Source organism: Marmota flaviventris, chromosome 9 (genome assembly GCF_047511675.1).
Source record: "Marmota flaviventris isolate mMarFla1 chromosome 9, mMarFla1.hap1, whole genome shotgun sequence".
In the NCBI taxonomy this organism is placed as follows: Eukaryota; Metazoa; Chordata; class Mammalia; order Rodentia; family Sciuridae; genus Marmota; species Marmota flaviventris.
In genome coordinates, this window is record NC_092506.1 from 31,878,264 (window position 1) to 31,901,434 (window position 23,171).

The window sequence follows — 23,171 nt, forward strand, 5'->3', positions numbered from 1 at the left end:
TTCTGAAATGGGCAAGGACTTGAATAGACATTTCTCCAAATGGGCAATAAACATGTAAAAGCATTGCTAAACATCAGAAAAATGAAAATTAAAACCACAAGTATCATCTCACATCCATGAGAATGACCGCTATAAAAAGAACAGAAGAAGCTGGGTGTGGTGGCAATTCCAGTTGACTTGGGAGGCTGAGAAGGAAGGATGGCAAGTATGAGGCCAACCTCAGTAACTTAGTGAAAACTGTCTCAAAATAAAAACATAAAGGGCTAGGGATGTAACTTAGTGGTTGAGTGCCCCTGGGTTAAAACAAAACAAAAAAGAACATAAAATAATAAGTGTTGTCAAGGATACGGAAAAATGGGAACTCTCTATACTTATAGTGAGAATGTAAAATTGTGCAGCCATATGGGAAATAGTATGGAGATTCTATTAAAAATAGAATTATCATATGATCCAGCAATTCTAATTCTGGGTATATATCCAAAATAACTGAAAACAGGATCTTGAAGGGATATATTTGCATGTTAATGTTCATCCTGTCATCATTCACAATAGCCAAGACATGAAAGCAACCCAAATATTAATCAACAGATGAAAAAGAAAATGTGATATATAAGTAAAATGGAATATGATGCAGAATCCTATGAATGATTCAACATACGAAAGAAAGAAGATGAAATGTTCTAGGTTAAAGGAGACAAATTAAAAGACATTAAAAATCCTGTCACAGGCTAAACATCAATGAAATTTGAGGACTTTTTCTAAGTGAAATAAGCCACTCACCAAAAGACAAATACTTTATGAGTATATCTAATCTCTGAAGTTTCTAAAGTAGTCAAAATCATAGAAAATACAGGGAGAGCATTTGCCTAGAAGTCACAAGGCCCTGGCATTGATCCCCAGCACCAAAAATCACAGAAACAGAAAATAGAAAGAAGGAGTTCTCCTTTAACCTAAAGCAGCCCTGTTGTTTGAACCCAGGAGTACTTTACCACTGAGCCACATTCCCAGCCCTTTCTATTTTTAATTTTGAGACAGGGCCTCCCTAGGTTGCTTAGGGACTCCCTAAGTAGCTGAAGCTGGCTTTGAACTTGTGAGCCTCCTGCCTCAGCCTCCTGAGTCACTGGGATTGCAGTCATGTGCCACCATACCTGGCTAGCCCCACTTTTTTATTGCGGTGCCTGGGATTGAACCCAGGGCCTCACAAATGCTAGGCCACTACTGAACTACATTCCACAGCCCCCCTATCTTTAATTTTTCATTCATAATATTGACTTTTTAAAGGCAGAGCAATTATTTTGTCAAATGCCAATCAATCTGGATATGTCTGATGGTCCTATGTTGACAGCATACTACATTGTTGACTTGAGTCCTTTTCCTATCAGGGGGAATACTGTAAAGGGTTAATTCAACTGAGTTTGGATTATTGAAACTGCATGGTCTGAAGAAAGGATTGGATTTTGACCTGGGCTCCTGGGTGATAACCTCTGACCCTTGTAATATCCTGCTTGATAAGAATGTTTTTGTATGCCTTAGACATTGGACCATACCATACCAGTTTGACCAGACAGTGTATGATAACAATTCCACTTATGGTAAACACCTTTGTGTGTGTGTGTGTGTGTGGTGCTAGGGATCAAACCCAGGATCTTGTACATTCCAGGCAAGCACTCTACCATGAAGCCACATTCCTAGCTAGCCCAACATCTGTTTTAATATGCCTGAGGTCCTGACTATACTGGATAGCTAAGGTCAGTCACATGGGCACACACACCTATGTGTCTAACTCCCAATAAAACACCAAGGCTTGGGTCAAACTTCTTTGGCTGACAGCACTTTGCACATGTTGTCACACGTAGTTGCTAGAAGAATTAAGCACTGTCTTCATGACTCCACTGGAAGAGGACAGCTGGAGGTTGCACCTGGTTTCTCCCATGTCTAACCCATGCTCCTTTCACATTCCTGATTTTAATCTGTAGCCTTTATTCATAATATATGGTAGCTATATGTATGACAACTTTATTGAGTCTTGTCAGTCCTTCTCGTGAATCATCAAACCTGGGGATATTTTGAGGGATCTCAACACAGAATTCATATCATGTCAATTTGCTTCATTATTGGCTTCCTCTAACATAATTAAGAAGCAGTGATACTTTAAGACTGCAGTAGTGATACTTTAAGACTGTACAAATGTTCTGTTTCCTAACAGTTTTCCACATAATAGTTTTAGTGTTTATTTATTTTATTATTATAATTGTAATACTAGAGATTAAATCTAGGGCCTCAGGCATTCTGGCAAATGCTCTGCCACTGAGCTGTACATCCTCAGCCATTTCATTTCATTTTATTTGATTTTATTTTTGGTACTGGGGATTGAATCCAGAGGTGCTTTGCCACTGAACTACATCCCCAGTCCTTTTTTTAATTTTTTTTTTAGTTGTAGTTGGACACAATACTTTTATTTTATTTGTTTATTTTTATGTGGTACTGAGGATCAAACCCAGAGCCTCACACATGCTAGGCAAGCACTCTACCGCTGAGCCACAACTCCAGCCCACATCCCCAGTCCTTTTTATTATCTATTTGGAGACACCATCTTGCTAGGATGCTGAGGATCTTGTTTAGTTGCTGAGGCTGCCCTCAAACTTGGGATCCTCCTGCCTCAGCCTCCTGAGTTGCTGGGATTAGAGGTGTGCAACACTGGGCCCAGCTAATCTTTTATTTTATTTTATTTTTTATTTTGAGAAAGAGTCTCTCTAAATTGCCCAGGCTGGACTTGAATTTGAGATCTCATGCCTCGGCCTCCTGAATAGCTGGGATTATAGATATGTGCCACCATACCCAAATTAATTTTAGTATCAAATAATGATTATTATATGGATCAATTATTACTTTGAGGATTATAAAAAAGTGATTTCTGTTTTGTAATAATAAAACATGTATTCATAGATCCTTTTTGTTAATCAATGAGTGGATCATAACCATTCCATTATTATTATTTTTATCTCAAATTGACCACGTTTAACAAGTGGAAGCTCTGAGCTAGAATCTACGTACCCACCAATTTTTTCAGCACTTCTTTACTGCTAGGTAGAAAATCCAAGATAAGAGCAAGACTAATGAGCAATCCATTACTTTCTTTTCTTTTTTTTTCCTAGTACCAGTGACTAAACCCTAACCTAAATCCTGAGTACATCCCTCATCACATTTTTTTTTTTTTTAATTTTGAAAAGCGGTTTCACTAAGTTGCCCAGTAGCCTGAAACTTTTAATCCTTCTGCTTCAGCCTACCAAGGTAGCTGAATTACAGGCATGTGCCACCACACCCAGAAGCGCATATTTTCTTTATCTCTTCTTTTAGTGATGGCCTTAGTTATTTTAATTTATCTTCTCAACAAAGTCTGGAATTAATCCATATACTTAATTCCCCTAAGGAATGCAAGAACTTTAGAATACATTAACTTTTTTTATTTGTTCTAATTAGTTATATATGACAACAGAATGCATTTGATACATCATACACAAATGGAGCACAACTGAAATACATTAACTTTGATTCCATAATGCTAATTGTAATGCAACTGTGACTGATATTTTAGTTCTGGACTTTTCCTCAAAAGTGAAATATTGCCGGGCACAGCAGCTTGGGAGGTGGAAGAGGAAGGATTGTGAGTTCAAAGTAAGGCCCTAAGCAAGTCAGTGAGAACCTGTCTCTAAATAAAATATATAAAGGGTTGGGGGGTGTGGCTCAGTGGTTAAGCACTCCTGGGTTCAATCCTTGGTTAAAAAAAAAAAAAAAAGTAAAATATTATTTTATAGAGTGCTTCTTTAGATTTAGTCGCATATTCATCAATATCATTGCTCACTACTAGTCTTGTTCTTATCTTGGATTTTCTATCTAGAATCATTTCCTTCTACCTAAGGAACAATCTTTAGAATTTTCATTATTGAAAAATTTCATTGAAAACTATCCTGTTTTTCTTTGACTGAAGGTGTCTTTGTTTTGCCTTCATTTTTGAAAAATAGGTTTACTAGTTATAAAATGTTAAGTTGTCAGTCGATTTCTCTCAGGTCATGGAAGACATTATTCCAATGTCTGCTGGCTGCCATTGTTGTTAATGAGACATCAGTACTAGCCTTACCATCATTGCTTTGTAGATGATTTGTCTGCCTTTCTCCTCTAGCTGATTTGAAGTCTTCTTTTCCTTTAATGTTCTGAAATCTTACATTAATGTATCTGAAAATACATCAGGGAGCTGGAAATGTAGCTCCATGGTAGACTACTTGCCTAGCATGCACAAAGCCCTGGGTTGAATCCTGAGCACCACAAAATAACAATAACAATAAAATATTAAACTACATGGAAGCCAGGCGCAGTGGCGCACACCTGTAACCTCAGCAGCTTGGGAGGCTGAGGCAGGAGGATTGTGAGTTCAAAGCCAGCTTCAGCAAAAGCAAGGCCCTAAACAACTCAGTGAGACCCTGTCACTAAATAAAATACAAAATAGGGCTGAAGACGTGGCTCAGTGGCTGAGTGCCCCTGAGTTCAATCCCCTGTACAAAAAAAAAAAAAAAGTACACAGAACTTCCTGAATCCAGGGATTTATAACTATCATTAAAAATGGAAAACTCTTGGGTTGGGGTGGCGGCTCAGTGGTAGAGTGTTCACCTAGCATGCACGAGGCACTGGGTTCGATCCTCAGCACCACATAAATGTAAAATAAAGATATTGTGTCCACCTAAAACTTAAGAAAAAATGTTTTTTAAAAAATGGAAAATTCTCAGGCAAGTGCGGTGGCATACCCCTGTGTTCTCACAGGCTGAAGAAGGATGCTCATAAATTCAAGGCCATCCTGGATGACTTAGTGAGACCCTCCCTTAAAATAGAAAATAAAATGGGCTGAGGATGTGGCTCAATGGTAGAGCACCACTGGGTTCAATGCCCAGGACCATGCTGAAAAAGAAAAAGGATGAAAAAAAAAAAAAAAAAAACTAGAAAATTTTGAAATTTATCTCAATGTAATTATCTCCTTCTAAAATTCCAATCAGATATATTTTATTTTTTATTTATTTTTTTAACTTTATTTTATTTGTTTTCTTTTAATATGTTTATGTGATTTATTTATATGTGGTGCTGAGGCCTCACACATGCTAGGTGAGTGCTCTACCGCTGAGCCACAATCCCAGCCCCTCCTATCAGATATATTTTAGAACTTCTCATTCTATCCTCCAAATTTCTTCTCTTTCATGGTTTCTAGACTACATGTTGAATTTCTCCAGATATGTATTCTAGTTTTTTTCTTTAATCTATTTAATATAGTAATTGTAGTTGCTTTATAGACAGTGTCTGACTTCCCTGGGATTTAAACTCTGAGCAGACTTCCTCAGTCAAGTGATCAAACTTAGCACTGAACCTGGGATGATCTAACATTATGTGCTTCATGATGGGTTGCAATACAAAGTATGCAACATCATCTATCAAGTGTTATAATCAACCCTCCAGAGTTAACTTCCATCTTGAGAGAAATAAAAATGGAGTACAAATTAAATGATTCCATGAGGAAATAAGACAAATCTAGAATGCAGGCACTTCAAAAGACAACTGTTCTGGAATTTTCAACAAATTAAATGCCATGAAGTTAAAAAAAAAAAAATGCGTGAAAAATGGTTGATCTTTTGTTCAAAGAAATTATAAAACACATCTTTTTGGAACAATGGGTGAAATCTGAATATTGATTGCATATGAGATGATACAGAATTATAGTTAATTGTCATCAACTTCAATTTTAAAAAGATTAACAAAAATGACTTGTATATGTACACTATAGAGAGTAAGAGGAAATATGGCAAATGTTTATAGTTGTAAAGTCTGCGGGAGAGTATAAAGGCATTGTACTATCCTTTTAACTTGTCTATGTGTTTAAACATTTTTTTAATTAAAAAAAAAAAAAAACTTGAGTCAGATTTGATGGCACATGCCTGTAATCCCAGCTACCTGGAGGCTGAAGCAGGACCATCTCAAGTTCAAGGCCTGTCTGGGCAATTTAGGCTATCTCACATTTTTACAAAAGAGGGAAGTAGGGGTATAGCTCTGTGGTACTGGACTCAATCTCCAGTACTGGGGGCTGGGGAGAGCAAAGCATGAGACCCTGGGTTCCATGCCCAGTGCCAAACAAAAGAAGAAGGAGAAGAAGGGGGAGGAGGGGGGAGGAGGGAGGGAGGAGGGGGGAGGAGGAGGAGGAGAACGATATCTTGGGGAGAAAACAGACAAAAATATATAAAGAAACCTTATTGATAAAATGGTTAGACTAGGCAGGTTATTTTCTGCTTGCCTTACCAGGGGCGGGATCCACTACCCTGCCTTGCTGATCTCTAGGGATTGCATTATTTTGGCTCCTGGGCCCTCTAGCTTCTGGTTTGAGTCTCACCAGTAGGTTGGGCAATGGCTAGATTCTTCTACCCATGGGAACAGCTTCTGTAGAATGCCCCTTCCCCCATAGTCATAGTCCTTGCCAGATTCTGGTATTGGATCCATCCTCTTACCCTTCTGGCTGAGGACACTAGTCCCTGTGTGCTTCAAACTATGTTCTCTTACCCCTGCCCACACTTCTATTAATAACCATTTCTTATTAAATGTTTTTCAGTAAGCTCTTTCTACTTTTTTACTGCAATAAACAAAAAAAATTGTTAACATTAAAAATATTATTTAACAGCTGTGCATGGTGGCACATGCCTGTAATCCTAGAAACTCGGGAAGCTGAGGCAGGAAGATTGCAGATTCCAGTACAGCCTCTGCCACTTTGTGAGACCTTGTTTTGGAGTAAAAAGGACTAGGGATGCAGCTCAGTGGTAAAGTACCTCTGGATTTAATCCTAGTACCCTCTCCCACAAAAGTACAATTTAACCATCTTTAGTGTACAGTTAAATGGTGTTAGGTACAATCACATTGTTGTGCAACAGATTTAAAAAGCTTTCCCACCTTGCAAAATGGAAACTCCATACTCATTAAATTCAGTCCTCTCTACTTCCCTCAACCCTAGACAACAACTTTTCCATTTTCTGTCCTTATGATTTTTTTTTTACTATTATTTATATTTCATTTGACTAGAATCATACAGTATTTTGTCCTTTTGTGATGGGCTTAGCATAGTGTCTTCCAGCTTCATTCATAATATAGCACATGACAGAAATTCCTTCCTCTTAAATATTTTCATAATATTCTATTACATAACACATTTTCTTTTTCCATTCACCTGTCAATGGACATTTTGTTCCTTTGTATTTTTTAAATTTATATATAGTACAATTCAGTCTTTTTTGGTGTATGGCCCTATGAGTTTGATAAATTCTTAGAACTGTGTAAATACCACAATAAAGATAGCTAGAATCAGGCATGGTGGCACATGCCTGTTATCCTAGAAACTCTGGTAGCTAAGACAGGAGGATGGAAAGTTTGTGGCCTGCCTCAGCAACTTAGTCTCAAAAGAAAAAGGACTCTCTGGTAAGGTAGCCCTGGGTTCATTCCCCAGTACAAAAAAAAAAAAAAAAAAAAAGTTATATCTTCCCAAATCTTCCTCATATTGCTCCTTTGTAAGGAAACTCTCCCTCCACTGATTTGGTCTCCAGCCTATATTTTTCCTTTTTCAGAACATCCTTTGTTGTTGTTGAGACAAGGTCTGGCTAAGTTGCTCAGGCCCTCCCTAAATTGCTGAGACTGGCCTCAAACGTGTGATCCTCCTACTTCAGCCTCCCAAGCTCCTGGGATTACAGGAATGCATCACCATGCCAGCTCAGAATATCATATAAATGGAATCAACAAATATGTAGTCTTTTGAGTGGGGTTTCTTTCACTGACATAATGCACTTGAGATTCTTCATCAGCACTATTCCATATGTAATAGTTCTTTTTTTTAAAGAGTAAAGTAAGAGGATTTATTAGAGTAATATAGAAAGAAAGCAGAGCTCTCAAGGAGGGAGGAATCCCAAGAGAGAGATACGGTTCTAATTGGTGAAGTGGTATTTCATTATATAGAGATGTGCCACAGTGTGTTTGCTTGACATCAGTTGAAGAACATTTGGTTCATTTTTCAGTTTTTAAAGATTATTAATAAAGTTGTTATAAACATTTGTGTGTGTTTTCCCACCCTTTGATGGTACTTGAGATTGAACCCAGAGGCTTGCACGTTCTTAGGCAAGCACTCTACCACTGAGGTCCATCCCCAGCCCTTTTTATATTATTTTGAGACTGGCTCTTGCTAAATGTTACCCAGGCTGGTCTCACACTTGTGATCCTCTTGCCTCTTGCTTCTGCCTTCTGAATATGTGTATGGGTTTTTATGTGAACATACATATTTATTTATCCTGGATAAATACTTATAAGTGGAATTGCAATATCATATGGTAGTTGTATGCATCCCAGTGCTCCAGAGAGTCAAGAGGATATATATGTGAGGAGATTTATTAGGGAATTGGCTCCTGCAATTATAGTAGTTGAGAAGTCCCAGAACAGATCATCTGCAGGCAGGAGATACTGAGATGCAGATAAGTTGACTCAGTATATGTCCAAAGACCTCAGAACCAGAGAAACTAATGGTATAACTCTCAGTTCAAAACCTAAAGCCTGAGGATCCAGGAAGGCAACTGGTGGTATAAATCCTGGAGTTTAAAGGCCAGGACCTCTGGTGTCCAAGGCAGGAGATGAGTGCCCCAGCTTATAGCAGGAGAGAGACCAATTCACCTTCTGTATTTGTTCTTTCTGGGCTCCCAACCAATCAGATGGTGTCCATTCATATAGCGGTTCTTTCTAGTCCCCCCAGGCTCACATGCTCTCTCACCTCCTCTGGAAACACCCTTAAAGACACTCTATCATATTTCTAGATATTCCTTAATCCAGTTAAATTGATAACTGAAATTGACCATCATGGGTGCATGTTTAAATTTACTTGAGACTGCCAAACTGTTTTCTAAGGGGTCCGTACTCTCTTACACTCCCATCAGCAGTATAGGTGTTCCAGCTCCTCTGCATTCTTACCCACACTTGGTATTCTCAGGTGTCTTTTTTTTTTTTTAAGAGAGAGAGAGAGAGAGAATTTTTTAATATTTATTTTTTGGTTTTCAGTGGACCCAACATCTTTATTTTATTTGTATGTGGTGCTGAGGATCAAACCCAGCGCCCGGCGCATGCCAGGCGAGCGCGCTACCGCTTGAGCCACAGCCCCAGCCCTCTCAAGGTCTTTGTTTTGTTTTGTTTCATTGTAATAAACGTGTAATCAAATCCTATCTGGTTTTAATTGCCTTTTGTTGATCTTTAATGATATCGAGCACATTTTTATGTGTTATTTGCTAGATGTTTATATTTGATGAAGTGTCTGTTCCAATTTTTAGCCTATTATTACATTGAGTTTTTTTGTGTCCCTGTTATTAAAACTTTAAGAGTTCTTTATGTCTTTTGGATATAACTCCTTTCTCATGTTTATCTTTTCTTTTTCTTTTTTTTTTTTTTCTTTTTTCGTGTGTGGGGAGTGGGTATCGGGGATTGAATCTAGGACCTTATGCTTCATGTGCTCTTACAATGAACTACATTCCCAGCGGTTTTTTTGTTTTGTTTTGTTTTGTTTTGTTGTTGTTTGTTTTTCTTATTTATATATTTGACCCCAAGGTCAATCCTCAATACCAAAATAAATAAATAATTTACCCTTGAATTATATCCCCAGTCCTTTTAATTTTTTTTTTTTTTTAATTTGAGTCAAGTTCTCATGAAGTCGCTTAAGGACTCCCTAAATTGCTGAGGCTAGTCTCAAACTTTTGATTCTCTTGCCTTAGCCTGCTGAGCTGCTGGGATTACAGGTGTGTGCCACCATGCCTGACTATCTTTTGATTTATTAATGATATCTTCCAAAGAACAAAATGTTTTTCTAATTTTGACAAAGTCCAATTTATTAGTACTTTCCTTTTGATATTAAATATAATCTTTGGCATCATATCCAAGACTGCTTTGTCTAATCATAGGTTTAAAACAAAATCAGCTGAGTTAAGTGGTAAATGCCTGTAGTCCAACTACTTAGGAGACTGAAGCAGGAAGGTTACAAATTCAAGACAGCCTAGGCAACTTAGTAAGACCCTGTCTCAAAATAAAAAGGGCTAGAGGTGTAGGTCAGTGTTAAAGAACCTCTGGGTTGAATTCCCAGTTTTGGCAAACAACAAAAATCATTTGACTGTACTTGTGTGAGTCTATTTCTAGATTCCATTCAGTCCCATTTGTCTTTCTGTTTATGTTTTTGCCAATATCAGACTATCTTGCTAGGGTTGTTTTTTGTTTTTGTTTTTGCTTTTTTGTGCAATGCTAGGGAATGAAACCCAGGGCCTCATGCCAGGCAAACACTGTACCACTGAGACAACATCTCCAACCTTTTCTAGGTTTTGTAATTAAGTAGTACAAGTAAGATCTTCAATTTTGTCACTTTTTTCCACATACATTTTAGAATCAGTCATCACTACCCTCAAAAATCCTACTGTCATTTTGATTGTAATTGCCTTGAAAGATCAATTTGATATAGATCAATTTGGGGACAACTGACAGCTTTATATTTAATAAGTCTAACATTGTCATCAAGCTTACTGCTATCATTTTCACAGTTGCATCTTAATATTTAAATACTTATGAAGGTAAGTCTAGAATTTAAATTTTTAAAAGGACTTTAGCACTAAACTATACTGTCACTAACAAAGTGACATAACCAACACCTCAGAGGCATTTAAATTTATTAGTTTCTAGAAGTCAGAGACTGTATGCCATTTATCTTTTGTATATAGAAGATTCAAAGTACAGAGTAGGACCTCAATTAAAGTTTGTGTGTTAAATATTTAAAGATGAAGCTTTTAAATAATTCTGTTTATGTCTTCAGACATAACAAGATATTGAGCATATGGAATTTCCACTATGCCAAAAGAAACAACTCCTTTCTAAGGAGAAACTGCAGTAATGATTCCTGGTGCAAAAGGAATAAGAGGATTGTAGAAACTACCCCAAAACTTTTTACCCATCACAAGGCTTAGATTCTCCAAGTGGTAAGGCAAATCATTTTATAGGCACGACTCACACAGTAACATATTGTACCTCACTTCTTGAATGTTGATATTCACCAACACAAAAACTTGATCTAAAAATGAAGCTTTACCAGAATAGGCCATGTTTGTTTGTCATTTATAAAAGTCATACATTGTTTTACTTGACTCTTTTAGTAGTTTGTTTGGTTTGGTTTGGGATGGAACCCAGGGGTGCTTAAACACTGAGCCATGACCCCAGCCGTTTTTATTTTTTATTTTGAGACAGGGTCTCACTAAGTTGCTTAGGGTATTACTAAGTTGCCGAGGCTGGCTTTGAACTTGTGATCCTCCTGCCTTAGCCTCCTGAGTCACTTGGATTACAGGAGTGTATTATCGCACCCCACTAGTGGATTTTTTCATTTTCTTTTTTAATGATGCTGGGGATTCAATGTAGGGATTCAAGCATGCTAATCAAGTGCTCTGTCACTGAACTATATCCCAGCCTTGGTCCCTTTTATTTGTTTGTTTGTTTGTTTTTATTTACATATTTAGCAGTCCTGGGGATTGAACTCAGAGGCTTCCTACCATCCCCAGCCCTTTTCTTTTTTTTTTTTTTTTTTTTTCTTTTTAGCTGTAGATGGACACAAAGCTTTATTTTATTTATTTATTTTTATTCACTGCTAAGGATCAAACCCAGTGCCTTACACATTGTAGGTAAGCATTCTACCACTAAGCCACAATCCCACCCCCCACCCCCAGCCCTATTTGTATTTTGAGAAAGGGTCTTGCTTAATTGCCTAGGCTAGGCTTTGAACTTCCAATCCTCCCTCCCTTAGCCTCCCATGGGATTACTGACATGCCACTGTGAACAGCTAATTTCTGTATTTTAGTAAGTGTCTATCATCAGGCATGATGGCACATGCCTTAATCCTAGCAACTCAGGAGGCTAAGGCAGGAGGATTACACTTTTGAGGCCAACCTCAGCAATTTAAGGAAGCCCTGTTACTTAGCAAGAATTTGTCTTAAAAAATAAAAAGGACTGGGAATGTAGTTCAGTTATAAAGTGTACCTGGGTTTTATCCCTAGTGCCCAATAAATAGAATAAGGCTCTGTCTATATATTGATTGACACACCATGAAATCATTTGAGAAATACCACCACCATTAAGATGGATAAGTTAGTTGTTTATCTAGAATCATTTGGAAATGGTTTTATCTCTGTTTATAGGCAGTGCCTTTGAATATACTATTAACTAGTGTCTAAATGAAAATTGTAACTACTAACTCATTTTAATTGGATAAGGGTTTTGAATTTTTTTCCAATTATAGTGATGATTTCACAGAGATTTTTAAATTGTTTTTTAATGCTCCCTTTTGCCCAAGAAAAGACATTTGTCAAACAGTTGGCCGGGGTTAGGGGGTGCATGCTATAATTAAGGAAGTTAGCAGAGATAAATGAACTACGTGGGACAAAAAGTATGACCTCACTGACAAAGAGTTCCAACAAACTGGCACAGAGATAATAAATACATACTTCTTGGAACTTGCTTTCTCTCTTTTCCACAAGTGTTTTCTCTTTAGTCACTGAAGTATGAAGACATTTCATTCTCTCTAAATTTCCAGAAGAACTCTTCGTGCCAGGGATAGCACATTCCATCCTCCATGTACCAATACGAGTAAATAGTGAAATGACCATCAGAGGCCTAAGTGTGTCTTGCCTCATATGAGGAATTTAGAAGCGTCTTTGGATAAAAGTCACCATACAGAGTATAATAGTAGTATTGTGCCACTGTGAACAGTATTATTACACCAAGATTATCAGGCACACATACTTTACTGAGAGCCCTTTGTATGTTAAATTTATGTGCTGAAAAGAGACATGGCATTTTAAATAATGTAAATTTATGGAAATCATAGATTTTTTTCTGCCGGAAAATGAATAAATCCTTTATATAATTCTTATGACAAAGGATAACGAACAATAAACCTTACAGAAGCAAAGTTCTAAAATACTCATTATAATTATTTTTTTAAACAACACCAAGTGGTTTTCAGAGCTGGTAAAATCTGTTTTTAAAAATAATTTGCCGGGTTGGGGGGTGCGGGGTTGTGGCTCAGTGGTTAGCATGCATGAGAGACTGGGTTTGATCCCCAGCACCACACACACAAAATAAACAAATAAAATAAAGGTATTGTGTCCATGTACAACTAAAAAAATATATTTAAAAAAATGAGTTTTGGGGGCTGGGGTTGTGGCTCAGTGGTAGAGCACTTGTTTAACATGTGTGAGGCACTGGGTTCGAGCCTCAGCATCACATAAAGATAAATAAATAAAATAAAGATATTGTGTCCATCTACAACTAAAAACATATATATTTTAAAAAATAACTTCAGCCTTCATCAAAAAGAAGGAAGACTGTAAGAACATGTATGTGGACTCTAAGAATGTGTATAGTTTGTTTTGTTTGTTTATAATTCTGGGAATTGAACCCAGGGACATTTTACCAACAGGCTACACCCAGCACTATTTTTTTTTCTACAGACAAGATCTACTGCCAGCCATGGTGGCAAACACCTGTAATTCAAGCTACTTGGGAGGCTGAAATAGGAGGATCTCAAGTTTAAGGTCAGCTTTGAGAATTTAGTAAGACCCTGGCTCAAAATAAAAAATAAAAACGCTGTGGGTGTAACTTAATGGTAAAGCATGCCTGGGTTCCATCTCCAGTACCCCCATAAAAGTTTTAAAAATATTAGAACAATAAATATAATTAAATAATGCCAAGATGCTTTAAAACTGTTTATCTTTAATAATTTTTTTTTCTTTTTATGGTACTGGAGATGGAACCCAGGGGTGCTTTACCATTGAGCTACACCCATACCCTATTTATTTATTTATTTAGAGAATCTCACTAAGTTGCTAAGGGTCTCTTACAGTGCTGAGACTGGCCTCTAACTTGTTTTTTTTTTTTAAGAGAGAGAGCGAGAGAATTTTTTAATATTTATTTTTCAGTCTTTCGGCAGACACAACATCTTTGTTTGTATGTGGTGCTGAGGATCAGGATCGAACCCAGGCCACACGCATGCCACGTGAGCGCGCTACCACTTGAGCCACATCCCCAGCCCTGGCCTCTAATTTGTGATCCTCCTGCCCCAGGCTCCCAAATTGCTGGGATTATAGGCATGTTTCACTATACCAGGCAAGTTATTTATTTAATTAATTAAAACAATATTTTATGGTACTGGGGATTTAACCTAGTGGCACTTTTCCACTGAACTACATCCCTAGTCCTTTTTATTTTTTATTTTGAGACAAGGTCTCACTAAATTGCTTAGGGCCTCACAAAATCGAGGAGGCCTGGCCTCAAATTTTCGATCCTTCTACCTCAACCTCTGAATTGCTGGGATTATTTAACCAGTCCAGTTATTTAATTTCAAATCATTTTAAACTCAAGTAAGAGAAGCAAATTAAATTTAGGAAGTATGTAAAAGATGAAAATTTTTAAAAAGTAAAATCAACATTCTAATTCAAGATGAGTCAAGATTCACTCCAGACAATGTCGTCATGTACATGGAGAATTCATTACTTGGAAGTGCTACACATACTTTAAAAATAAAATCCCAGATATATCTGTGACCCTCTTACACAAGCTTTAAAAATATTTGCCCATCCCTCTACATAGCTGAAATCATATGCCTGTTAACCTTTTCTGTAAAATAAATCAAAATATAAAAAGAAGACAGAAATATTAGGGAAATACAGCTATGGGATGAGAAGATCTGATATGCTTGATGGATTTATAACAAGTATGTAGATCAAATATACACCCAGTCTTTTATAAGCAATTTTGACTATGGGTTTTAACTTAGAAATAACTGTAGAAATATTCAAAGAATTTTAAAAATCCAGGCAGTTGAGTAACAGGGATTTTGTTTTATCAGTGATGCATCATTGATTTTGCTTTTCAGATTCCAAAGGATCAAACTAGATTTCATGGCCAATAGATACATTTCTAAGTGTTTAAGACAATGGATAACATGGTACTTATATTATTTAGGTGCTTAATTACAATGATTTTCAGCAGTTTGTTTCTAACAAAAATTCTCATGTGAATTATAAAAATTTCTTTAACCATAAAAGCAGCACATTTATACTGTGGTAATGAGAAGGTCAGATATGCTTGATGTATTTATAGCAAGTGTGTATATTATATATCAAATATACACCTAGTCTTTTTTTTAATATATTTTTTTAAGTTGTAGTTGGACACAATACCTTTATTTTATTTTTTTATGTGGTGCTGAGGATGGAACCCAGAGCCTTGCACATGCTAGTCAAGCGCTCTACCGCTGAGCCACACCCCCAGCCCCTACCCCCAGTCTTTTATGATTAACATTTCTAATTGAATTTCCATAAGGAAGCAAAGTTCTTTCAGTTTGTTGACTCATTATGTGGAAATTGTATTTGTCTGCCATCTGGCGGATTCATGAAAACATTGCAACTGGCAAAAGTAACAATAAAAAAATATCACAATACATGTGTTAATAGTGTTGTATTGTTTTTGGAGCCGTGTTGGCTCCCAAATACATTTATATATTTATGGAAAATCAGATAGTAAAAAAACTGTGGATTAAAGCTGAGGTTGTGGCTCAGTGGTACAGCACTTGCCTACACGTTAGGCACTGGGTTTGATCCTCAGCACCAAATTAAATATATATATATATATATATATATATATATATATATATATATATATATATATATTTTTTTTTTTTTAAAGATGAGTGCTTGATTAAAAAAAGGTGGGCAGCACATATACTAAAATTGAAATGATACAGAGAAAATTAGCATGGCCCCTATACAAGGACAAATTCATGAAGTGTTCCACGTTTAAAAAAAAAAAAGTGGAGGGCAAAAATACACACACATTTTCACTATAATGAAATTTATCCTTTCCTAAAAAACAAACTTACCTTCTGCAAAATTGCACGCTTACAATAGAGGACATATGAAAAAAATAGTTTGAGGGCTGGGGTTGTAGCTCAGTGGTAGAGCACTTGCCTAGCACATGTGAAGCAATAGGTTCCATCCTTAGCACCACATATAAATAAATAAGTAAAATAAAGGTATTGTGTCCCATCTATAACTTAATTGTTTTTTTAAATAGTGTGACCTGGGTGCCATGATGCATGTCTGTAATTCCAGTAACTCAGGAAGCTGAGGCAGGATGATTGCAAATTCAAGGCCATCCTGGGCAAGACCCTCTTTCAAAATAAAATTAAAAAGGACTGGGGATGGCCACTGCACCTGGAGTTCTAGAGGCAGAGCCCACCTGCCCGCCTGTGCCACCATAACCCAGAGTTCTAGAGGGACAGCCCACCTGCCCGCCACCCCACACCTGCAGAGAGAGCCACCCTGCACTGGGGTTCCTTATTCACCAAAGCATGGCTCCACAGCCCAACATCAGGAAACACACAGGCTTGAGGCTGCCACCATCACGAAACTGGGATATCACCACTTCTATCAAGAGGCAACAATAAAGACCTAGTAAGATGTCATCAAGGTCCCTGTGGCCTGGCTGCACCAGAGGTTTCTCTACTAAGGGTGCTAACAGTTATCCTGGTACTAAGGTAACAGGGAGTCTTGCATGGCATTGTCTATCTCTTGTTTCTCCTACTAACAGCCAAATTCTTATGATTATCCTCACTAATCATATAATCTAATACCTCCATATTCTCACATCCTACCTCATAAACATCTCAGCCAACCCCCCAGGACCCCCTTTCACTATTAGAAATTGTAAACCATTACGCAAACCTATTGACTATATGGTTGAAGATAACTGAACTCATCATTTCTGTTTATAGTGACAAAACTGTAAATGTAAAAAATAGAAGATAACTGATACATGGCTGCACGTTGGATACATTGAGTGCTATAATATTGATCTCTCTCTTAAAAGTGAGGTATTGGGAAACTGTAGGCACACTATAAGACAATAGGGAAGAAGCTGTAATACCTCAGATCTATACTGCATAAGAGGAAGACACATAGACATCATGAAAAAACAAGGGGGAAAGTGCCCCAAACAAATGAAGACACTACAACAATAGAATCCATAGATAGTGCAGTAGGTGAAATGTCATGTAAGGAGTTCAGAATAGACATAACTAAAATGATTTGGGAATTAAAGAATGACCTAAGTGGGCAGATACAGGCAAAACCCCATCACTCCAACAAAGAGCTAAGAGGACAAATTCAGGCGACCATCGATCATACCAACAAAGAGAAAAGATAGCAAATACAATACAAGTTGCAAGAGATTACTTGAAGAAAGAGATAGAGACACTGGAAAAAAAAACAATCAGAAATCCTCAAAATGAAAGAAACAATAAGCCAATTAAAAATTTCAATAGATAGCATTACCAACAGACTAGACCACTTGTAAGACAGAACCTCAGACAATGAAGACAAAATTTATAATCTTGAACATAAAGTTGACCTCATAGTGAAGATAGTAAGAAACCATGAACAGAACATCCAAGAATTATGGGATACCATCAAAAGACCAAATGTAAGATTTATTGGGATAGAGGAAGCTTCACAGATTCAAACAAAAGGAATGCACAATCTCTTCAATGAAATAATATCAGAAAATTTCCAAAGCATAAAGAATGAATTGGAAAAATCAAATACAAGAGGCCTGTAGGACACCAAATGTACAATATTACAACAGATTTACACCAAGACACATTATAATGAAAATGCCTAGCATAATAGAATAAAGATAGAATTTTAAAGGCTGCAAGAGAGAAAAATCAGATTACCTATAAGGGAAGATCAATTTGGATCTCAGCATATATTTCAATCCAGACTGTTAAAGCTAGGAGATCCTGGAACAACATATAGCAAGCTCTAAAAGATAATGGTTGCAAACAAAGAATCTCATGTACAACAAAATTAAGCTTCAAATTTGACAATGAAATAAAAACCTTCCATGATAAACAAAAGCTAAAAGAATTTACAGCAAGAAAGCCTGCACTACAGAACATTCTTGGCAAAATATTCCACAAGGAAGAAATGAAAAACAACAATGGAAATCTGCAAGGGAAGAACTAGCATAAAAGAAAAGCCAACCAAAGGTGAATCCAAGTCAAGCGAAATACCAAAAATAAACTAATGACGAATAACAAGTCATATCTTAATAATAACCCTAAATGTTAATGGCTTAAACTCACCAATAAAAAGACATAGGCTGGTAAATTGGATTAAAACAAAAGACCCAGCAATATGCTGCCTTCAAGAGACTCACAGGAAAAGATGCCCACAAAGCGAAGGTGAAAGGTTGGGATAAAATATACTATTCACATGCCTACATAAGCAAGCAGGAATTTCCATCCTCATATCAAATAAAGTAGACTTCAAGCCAAAGTTAATCAAAAGGAATAAAGATGAACATGTCATACTGCTTAATGGAACCATACATCAACAAGACATAACAGTTATAAATATATATGCCCCAAACAATGGAGCATCTACATTCATCAATCAAACTCTTCTCAAGTTCAAGAGTCAAATAGATCACAGCACAATAATTCTGAGTGACTTTAACACACCTCTTTCACCACTAGATAGATCTACCAAACAAAAGCTAAACAAAGAAACTATAGAACTCAATAACACAATCAATAACTTGGACTTAACTGATATATATAGAGTATATTATCCATCAATGAATGAATACACTTTCTTCTCAGCAGCACATGGATCCTTCTCTAAAATAGACCATATGTTATGCCACAAAGAAAACTTAGTAAATACAAAAACGTAGAGGTACTACCCTGCATTCTATCAGACTACAATGGAATTAAATTAGAAATCAATGATAAAATAAAAAATAAAAGTTACTTCAACATCTGGAGACTAAATAATATGCTTTTGAATGAACAAGCGGTTGCAAAAGATATCAAGGAGGAGATTAAAAAATTCTCCAAAGTAAATGGAAACACCAATACTACATATCAAAATTACTGGGATACTACAAAGACAGTGCTAAGAGGAAAGTTCATTGCATGGAGTTCAACAAATAAATCACCTAACATTACATCTCAAAGTCCTAGAAAGAGAAGAACAAATCAACCCCAAAAGCAATAGGAGACAGGAAATAATTAAAATTAGAGCTGAAATAAATGAAATTGAAACAAAAGAGAAACAATTGAAAGGATTGACAAAACAGAAATTTGGTTCTTTGAAAAAATAAATAAAATTGATAAACCGTAGCCATGCTAATGAAGATAAGGAGAGAGAGAACTCAAATTACTAACATCCACGATGAAAAAGGAAATATTACAATGGATACTACAGAAATACAGAAGATAATTAGAAATTATTTTGAAAATCTGTAGTTCAATAAAATAGAAAATATCAAAGACACCGACAAATTTCTAGAGGCATATGATATGCCTAAACTAAGTCAGGATAATACACACAATTTACACAGATCAATTTCAAGCAAGGAAATAGAGGATGCCCTCAAAAGCCTACCAACCAAGAAAAGCCCAGGACCAGATGGATAGACAACTGTGATCTACAAGACTTTTAAAGAAGAACTAACACAAATACTTCTCAAACTATTTCATGAAATAGAAAAAGAGGGAACACTTCAAACACATTCTATGAGGCCAATATCACCCTGATTCCAAAACCAGACAAAGACACATGAAAGAAAGAAAACTTCAGACCAATATCTCTAATGAATATAGATGCAAAAATTCTAGCAAATCAAATACAAAAACATATCAAAAAGATAGTGTATCATAATCAAGTAGGGGTCATCCCAGGAATGCAAGGTTGGTTCCACATACGGAAATCAATAAATGTAATTCATCACATCAATAGACTCAAAGATAAAAATCATATTATCATCTCAATAAATGCTGAGAAAGCATTTGATAAAATACAGCATTTCTTCATGTTCAAACACTAGAAAAACTAGGGATAACAGGAAAATACCTCAACATTGTAAAAGCTATCTATGCTAAGCCCCAGGCCAACATCATTCTAAATGGAGAAAAATTGAAAGCATTCCCTCTAAAAACTGGGACAAGATAGGGATGCCCTCTGTTGCCACTTCTATTTAACATAGTTCTTGAAACTCTAGCCAGAGTAAACAGACAGATGAAAGAAATTAAAGGGATATGGGTAGGAAAATAAGAACTCAAATGATCACTATTTGCAGACAATATGATTCTATACCTAGAAGACCCAAAACATTCCTCCAGAAATTTCCTAGAACTAATAAATGAATTCAGCAAAGTAGCTAGATATAAAATCAACACCCATACATCAAAGGCATTTCTGTATATCCGTGACAAATCCACTGAAAGAGAAACTAGGAAAACCATCCCACTTACAATAGCCTCAAAAAATAAAATAAAATACTTGGGAATAAATTTAATAAAAGAGGTAAAAGACCTCTACAATGAAAACTACAACATGCTAAAGAAAGAAATTAAAGAAGACCTTAGAAGATGGAAAGATCTATCTTGTTCTTGGATAGGCAAAATTAATATTGTCAAAATGACCATACTACCAAAAGAACTATACAGATTCAATGCAATCCTAATCAAAATCCCAATGGCATTCCTTACAGAAATAGAAAAGGCAATCATGAAATTCATGTGGAAAAATAAGAGAATCAGAATAGCCAAATCAATCTTTAGCAAGAAGGGTGAAGCTGGAAGCAATACTATTCCAGACTTAAAACTATACTACAGAGCAATAGTAACTAAAACAGCATGGTATTGGCACCAAAATAGATCTGTAGACCAATGGTACAAAATAGTGGACACAGAAACTAATCCACATAACTTCAGTTATCTTATATTAGACAAAGGTGCCAAAAACACATATTGGAGAAAAGATAGCCTCTTCAACAAATGGTGCTGGGAAAACTGGAAATCCAAGTATAACCAAATGAAATTAAATCTCTCTCACCATCAACAAAACTCAATTCAAAGTGGATCAAGAACCTAGGAAATAAACCAGAGACCTTTCACCTAACAAAGAAAAAGTAGGCTTAAATCTCCATCATGTCAGATTAGACCCCAACTTTCTTAATAAAACTACTGTAGCACAAGAATTAAAACCAAGAATCAATAAATGGGATGGATTCAAACTAAAAAGCTTCTTTTTTTCAGCAAAAGAAATAATCAGTGAGGTGAACAGAGAGCCTACAGAATGTGAGTAAATCTTTACCACAAGCACATCATATATATAGCACTCAAAAACCAAAGAAAAAAAAATCAAATCAATAAATGGGCCCAGGAACTAAACAGACACTTCTCATAAGAGGATATACAATTGATCAACAAACATATGAAAAAATATTCAACATCTCTAGCAATTAGAGAAGTGCAAATCAAAACTACTCTAAGATTTTATCTCACTCCAGTCAAAATGGCAGCTATCAAGAATACAAGCAAAATCTTGAATGGGGCTTCATTGTTCGCGCTGGGCGGGGCATATCGGCGTAATTACCACGGAAGAAGACCGCGAAGTAACCTCCGCTCAGCCGAGAAACCCCGCCATCCCGCAGCCATAGCCGTTCATATGATTTGGGAGGTAGTGAAGGGCAGGGAGCTGGACCCAGAGGCACCTCCGTGACAGCAGCAGCCATGGAGGACGAGATGCCCAAGACTCTATATGTTGGTAACCTTTCCAGAGATGTAACAGAAGCTCTGATTCTCCAACTCTTCAGCCAGATTGGACCTTGTAAAAACTGCAAAATGATTATGGATACAGCTGGAAACGATCCATATTGTTTTGTGGAGTTTCATGAACATCGTCATGCAGCTGCAGCACTTGCTGCTATGAATGGGCGGAAGATAATGGGTAAGGAAGTCAAAGTGAATTGGGCAACTACTCCCAGCAGTCAAAAGAAAGATACAAACAGTAGTACCGTTGTCAGCACACAGCGTTCACAAGATCATTTCCATGTCTTTGTTGGTGATCTCAGTCCAGAAATTACAACTGAAGATATAAAAGCAGCTTTTGCACCATTTGGAAGAATATCAGATGCCCGAGTGGTAAAAGATATGGCAACAGGAAAGTCTAAAGGATATGGCTTTGTCTCCTTTTTCAACAAATGGGATGCCGAAAACGCTATTCAACAGATGGGTGGCCAATGGCTTGGTGGACGACAAATCAGAACTAACTGGGCAACCCGAAAGCCTCCAGCTCCAAAGAGTACATATGAGTCAAACACTAAACAGCTATCATATGATGAGGTTGTAAATCAGTCTAGTCCAAGCAACTGTACTGTTTACTGTGGAGGTGTTACTTCTGGACTAACAGAACAGCTAATGCGTCAGACTTTTTCACCATTTGGGCAAATAATGGAAATTCGAGTCTTTCCAGATAAAGGATATTCATTTGTGAGGTTTAATTCCCATGAAAGTGCCACACATGCAATTGTTTCTGTTAATGGTACTACTATTGAAGGTCATGTTGTGAAATGCTATTGGGGCAAAGAAACTCTTGATATGATAAATCCTGTGCAGCAGCAGAATCAAATTGGATATCCACAAGCTTATGGCCAGTGGGGCCAGTGGTATGGAAACGCACAACAGATTGGCCAGTATATGCCTAATGGATGGCAAGTACCTGCATATGGAATGTATGGCCAGGCATGGAACCAGCAGGGATTTAATCAGACACAGTCTTCTGCACCTTGGATGGGACCAAATTATGGAGTACAGCCACCTCAAGGACAGAATGGCAGCATGTTGCCTAATCAGCCAGCGGCGTGTCGAGTGGCAGGGTATGAAACCCAGTGAAAAAGGACTCTAGAATATAAAGCCAGTGGCTTGAGGCTACAGGGAGTGTAGTAAAGCCGTTGTTTACTTAAAAGATTTATCAAATCAGTCAGTGCAAATATCAGATACAATGTATTTATTTAAAAGATTCATTTTTTAATCATGAAATTACTTATCATCCACATTGTTTTTAAAAAGAAACAAGATGCTGGATGTCTGCCAATTTTTGCCTTCATTACCTTTTTTGATAAAGTTTCTCAGATCCTTGTTTCAAATACAAATGCAGGGATTGCTGCCACTTTTTAAAAATTAAGAG

At 36.8% G+C, this 23,171-nt stretch overlaps 1 protein-coding gene and 1 non-coding gene across 3 annotated transcripts; both read left to right on the forward strand.

The window, feature by feature from the left end:
- Positions 1–15,823: 15,823 nt before the first annotated feature.
- On the forward strand, positions 15,824–15,933 carry LOC114093851 (U6 spliceosomal RNA). Its single transcript, XR_003582940.2, has one exon. It is a non-coding gene; the product is annotated as a U6 spliceosomal RNA (small nuclear RNA).
- A 5,689-nt stretch (positions 15,934–21,622) lies between these two features.
- Positions 21,623–22,919, forward strand: LOC114093669 (cytotoxic granule associated RNA binding protein TIA1-like). Of its 2 annotated transcripts, XM_071617106.1 has the most exons (2): positions 21,641–21,992; positions 22,026–22,919. In XM_071617106.1, exons 1-2 carry the CDS (start codon positions 21,716–21,718, stop codon positions 22,874–22,876), a joined length of 1,128 nt encoding a protein of 375 aa, XP_071473207.1. In that variant the 5' UTR covers positions 21,641–21,715; the 3' UTR covers positions 22,877–22,919. The 2 variants fall into 2 exon arrangements, with proteins under 2 accessions (XP_034492109.2, XP_071473207.1); XM_034636218.2 differs by having other exon boundaries at positions 21,623–22,919.
- Positions 22,920–23,171: the final 252 nt, after the last annotated feature.

Bases quoted from the DNA above. Each gene is read 5' to 3' on its own strand.
- LOC114093669 (XM_034636218.2), top strand. From the start codon at position 21,716: ATGGAGGACGAGATGCCCAAGACTCTATATGTTGGTAACCTTTCCAGA.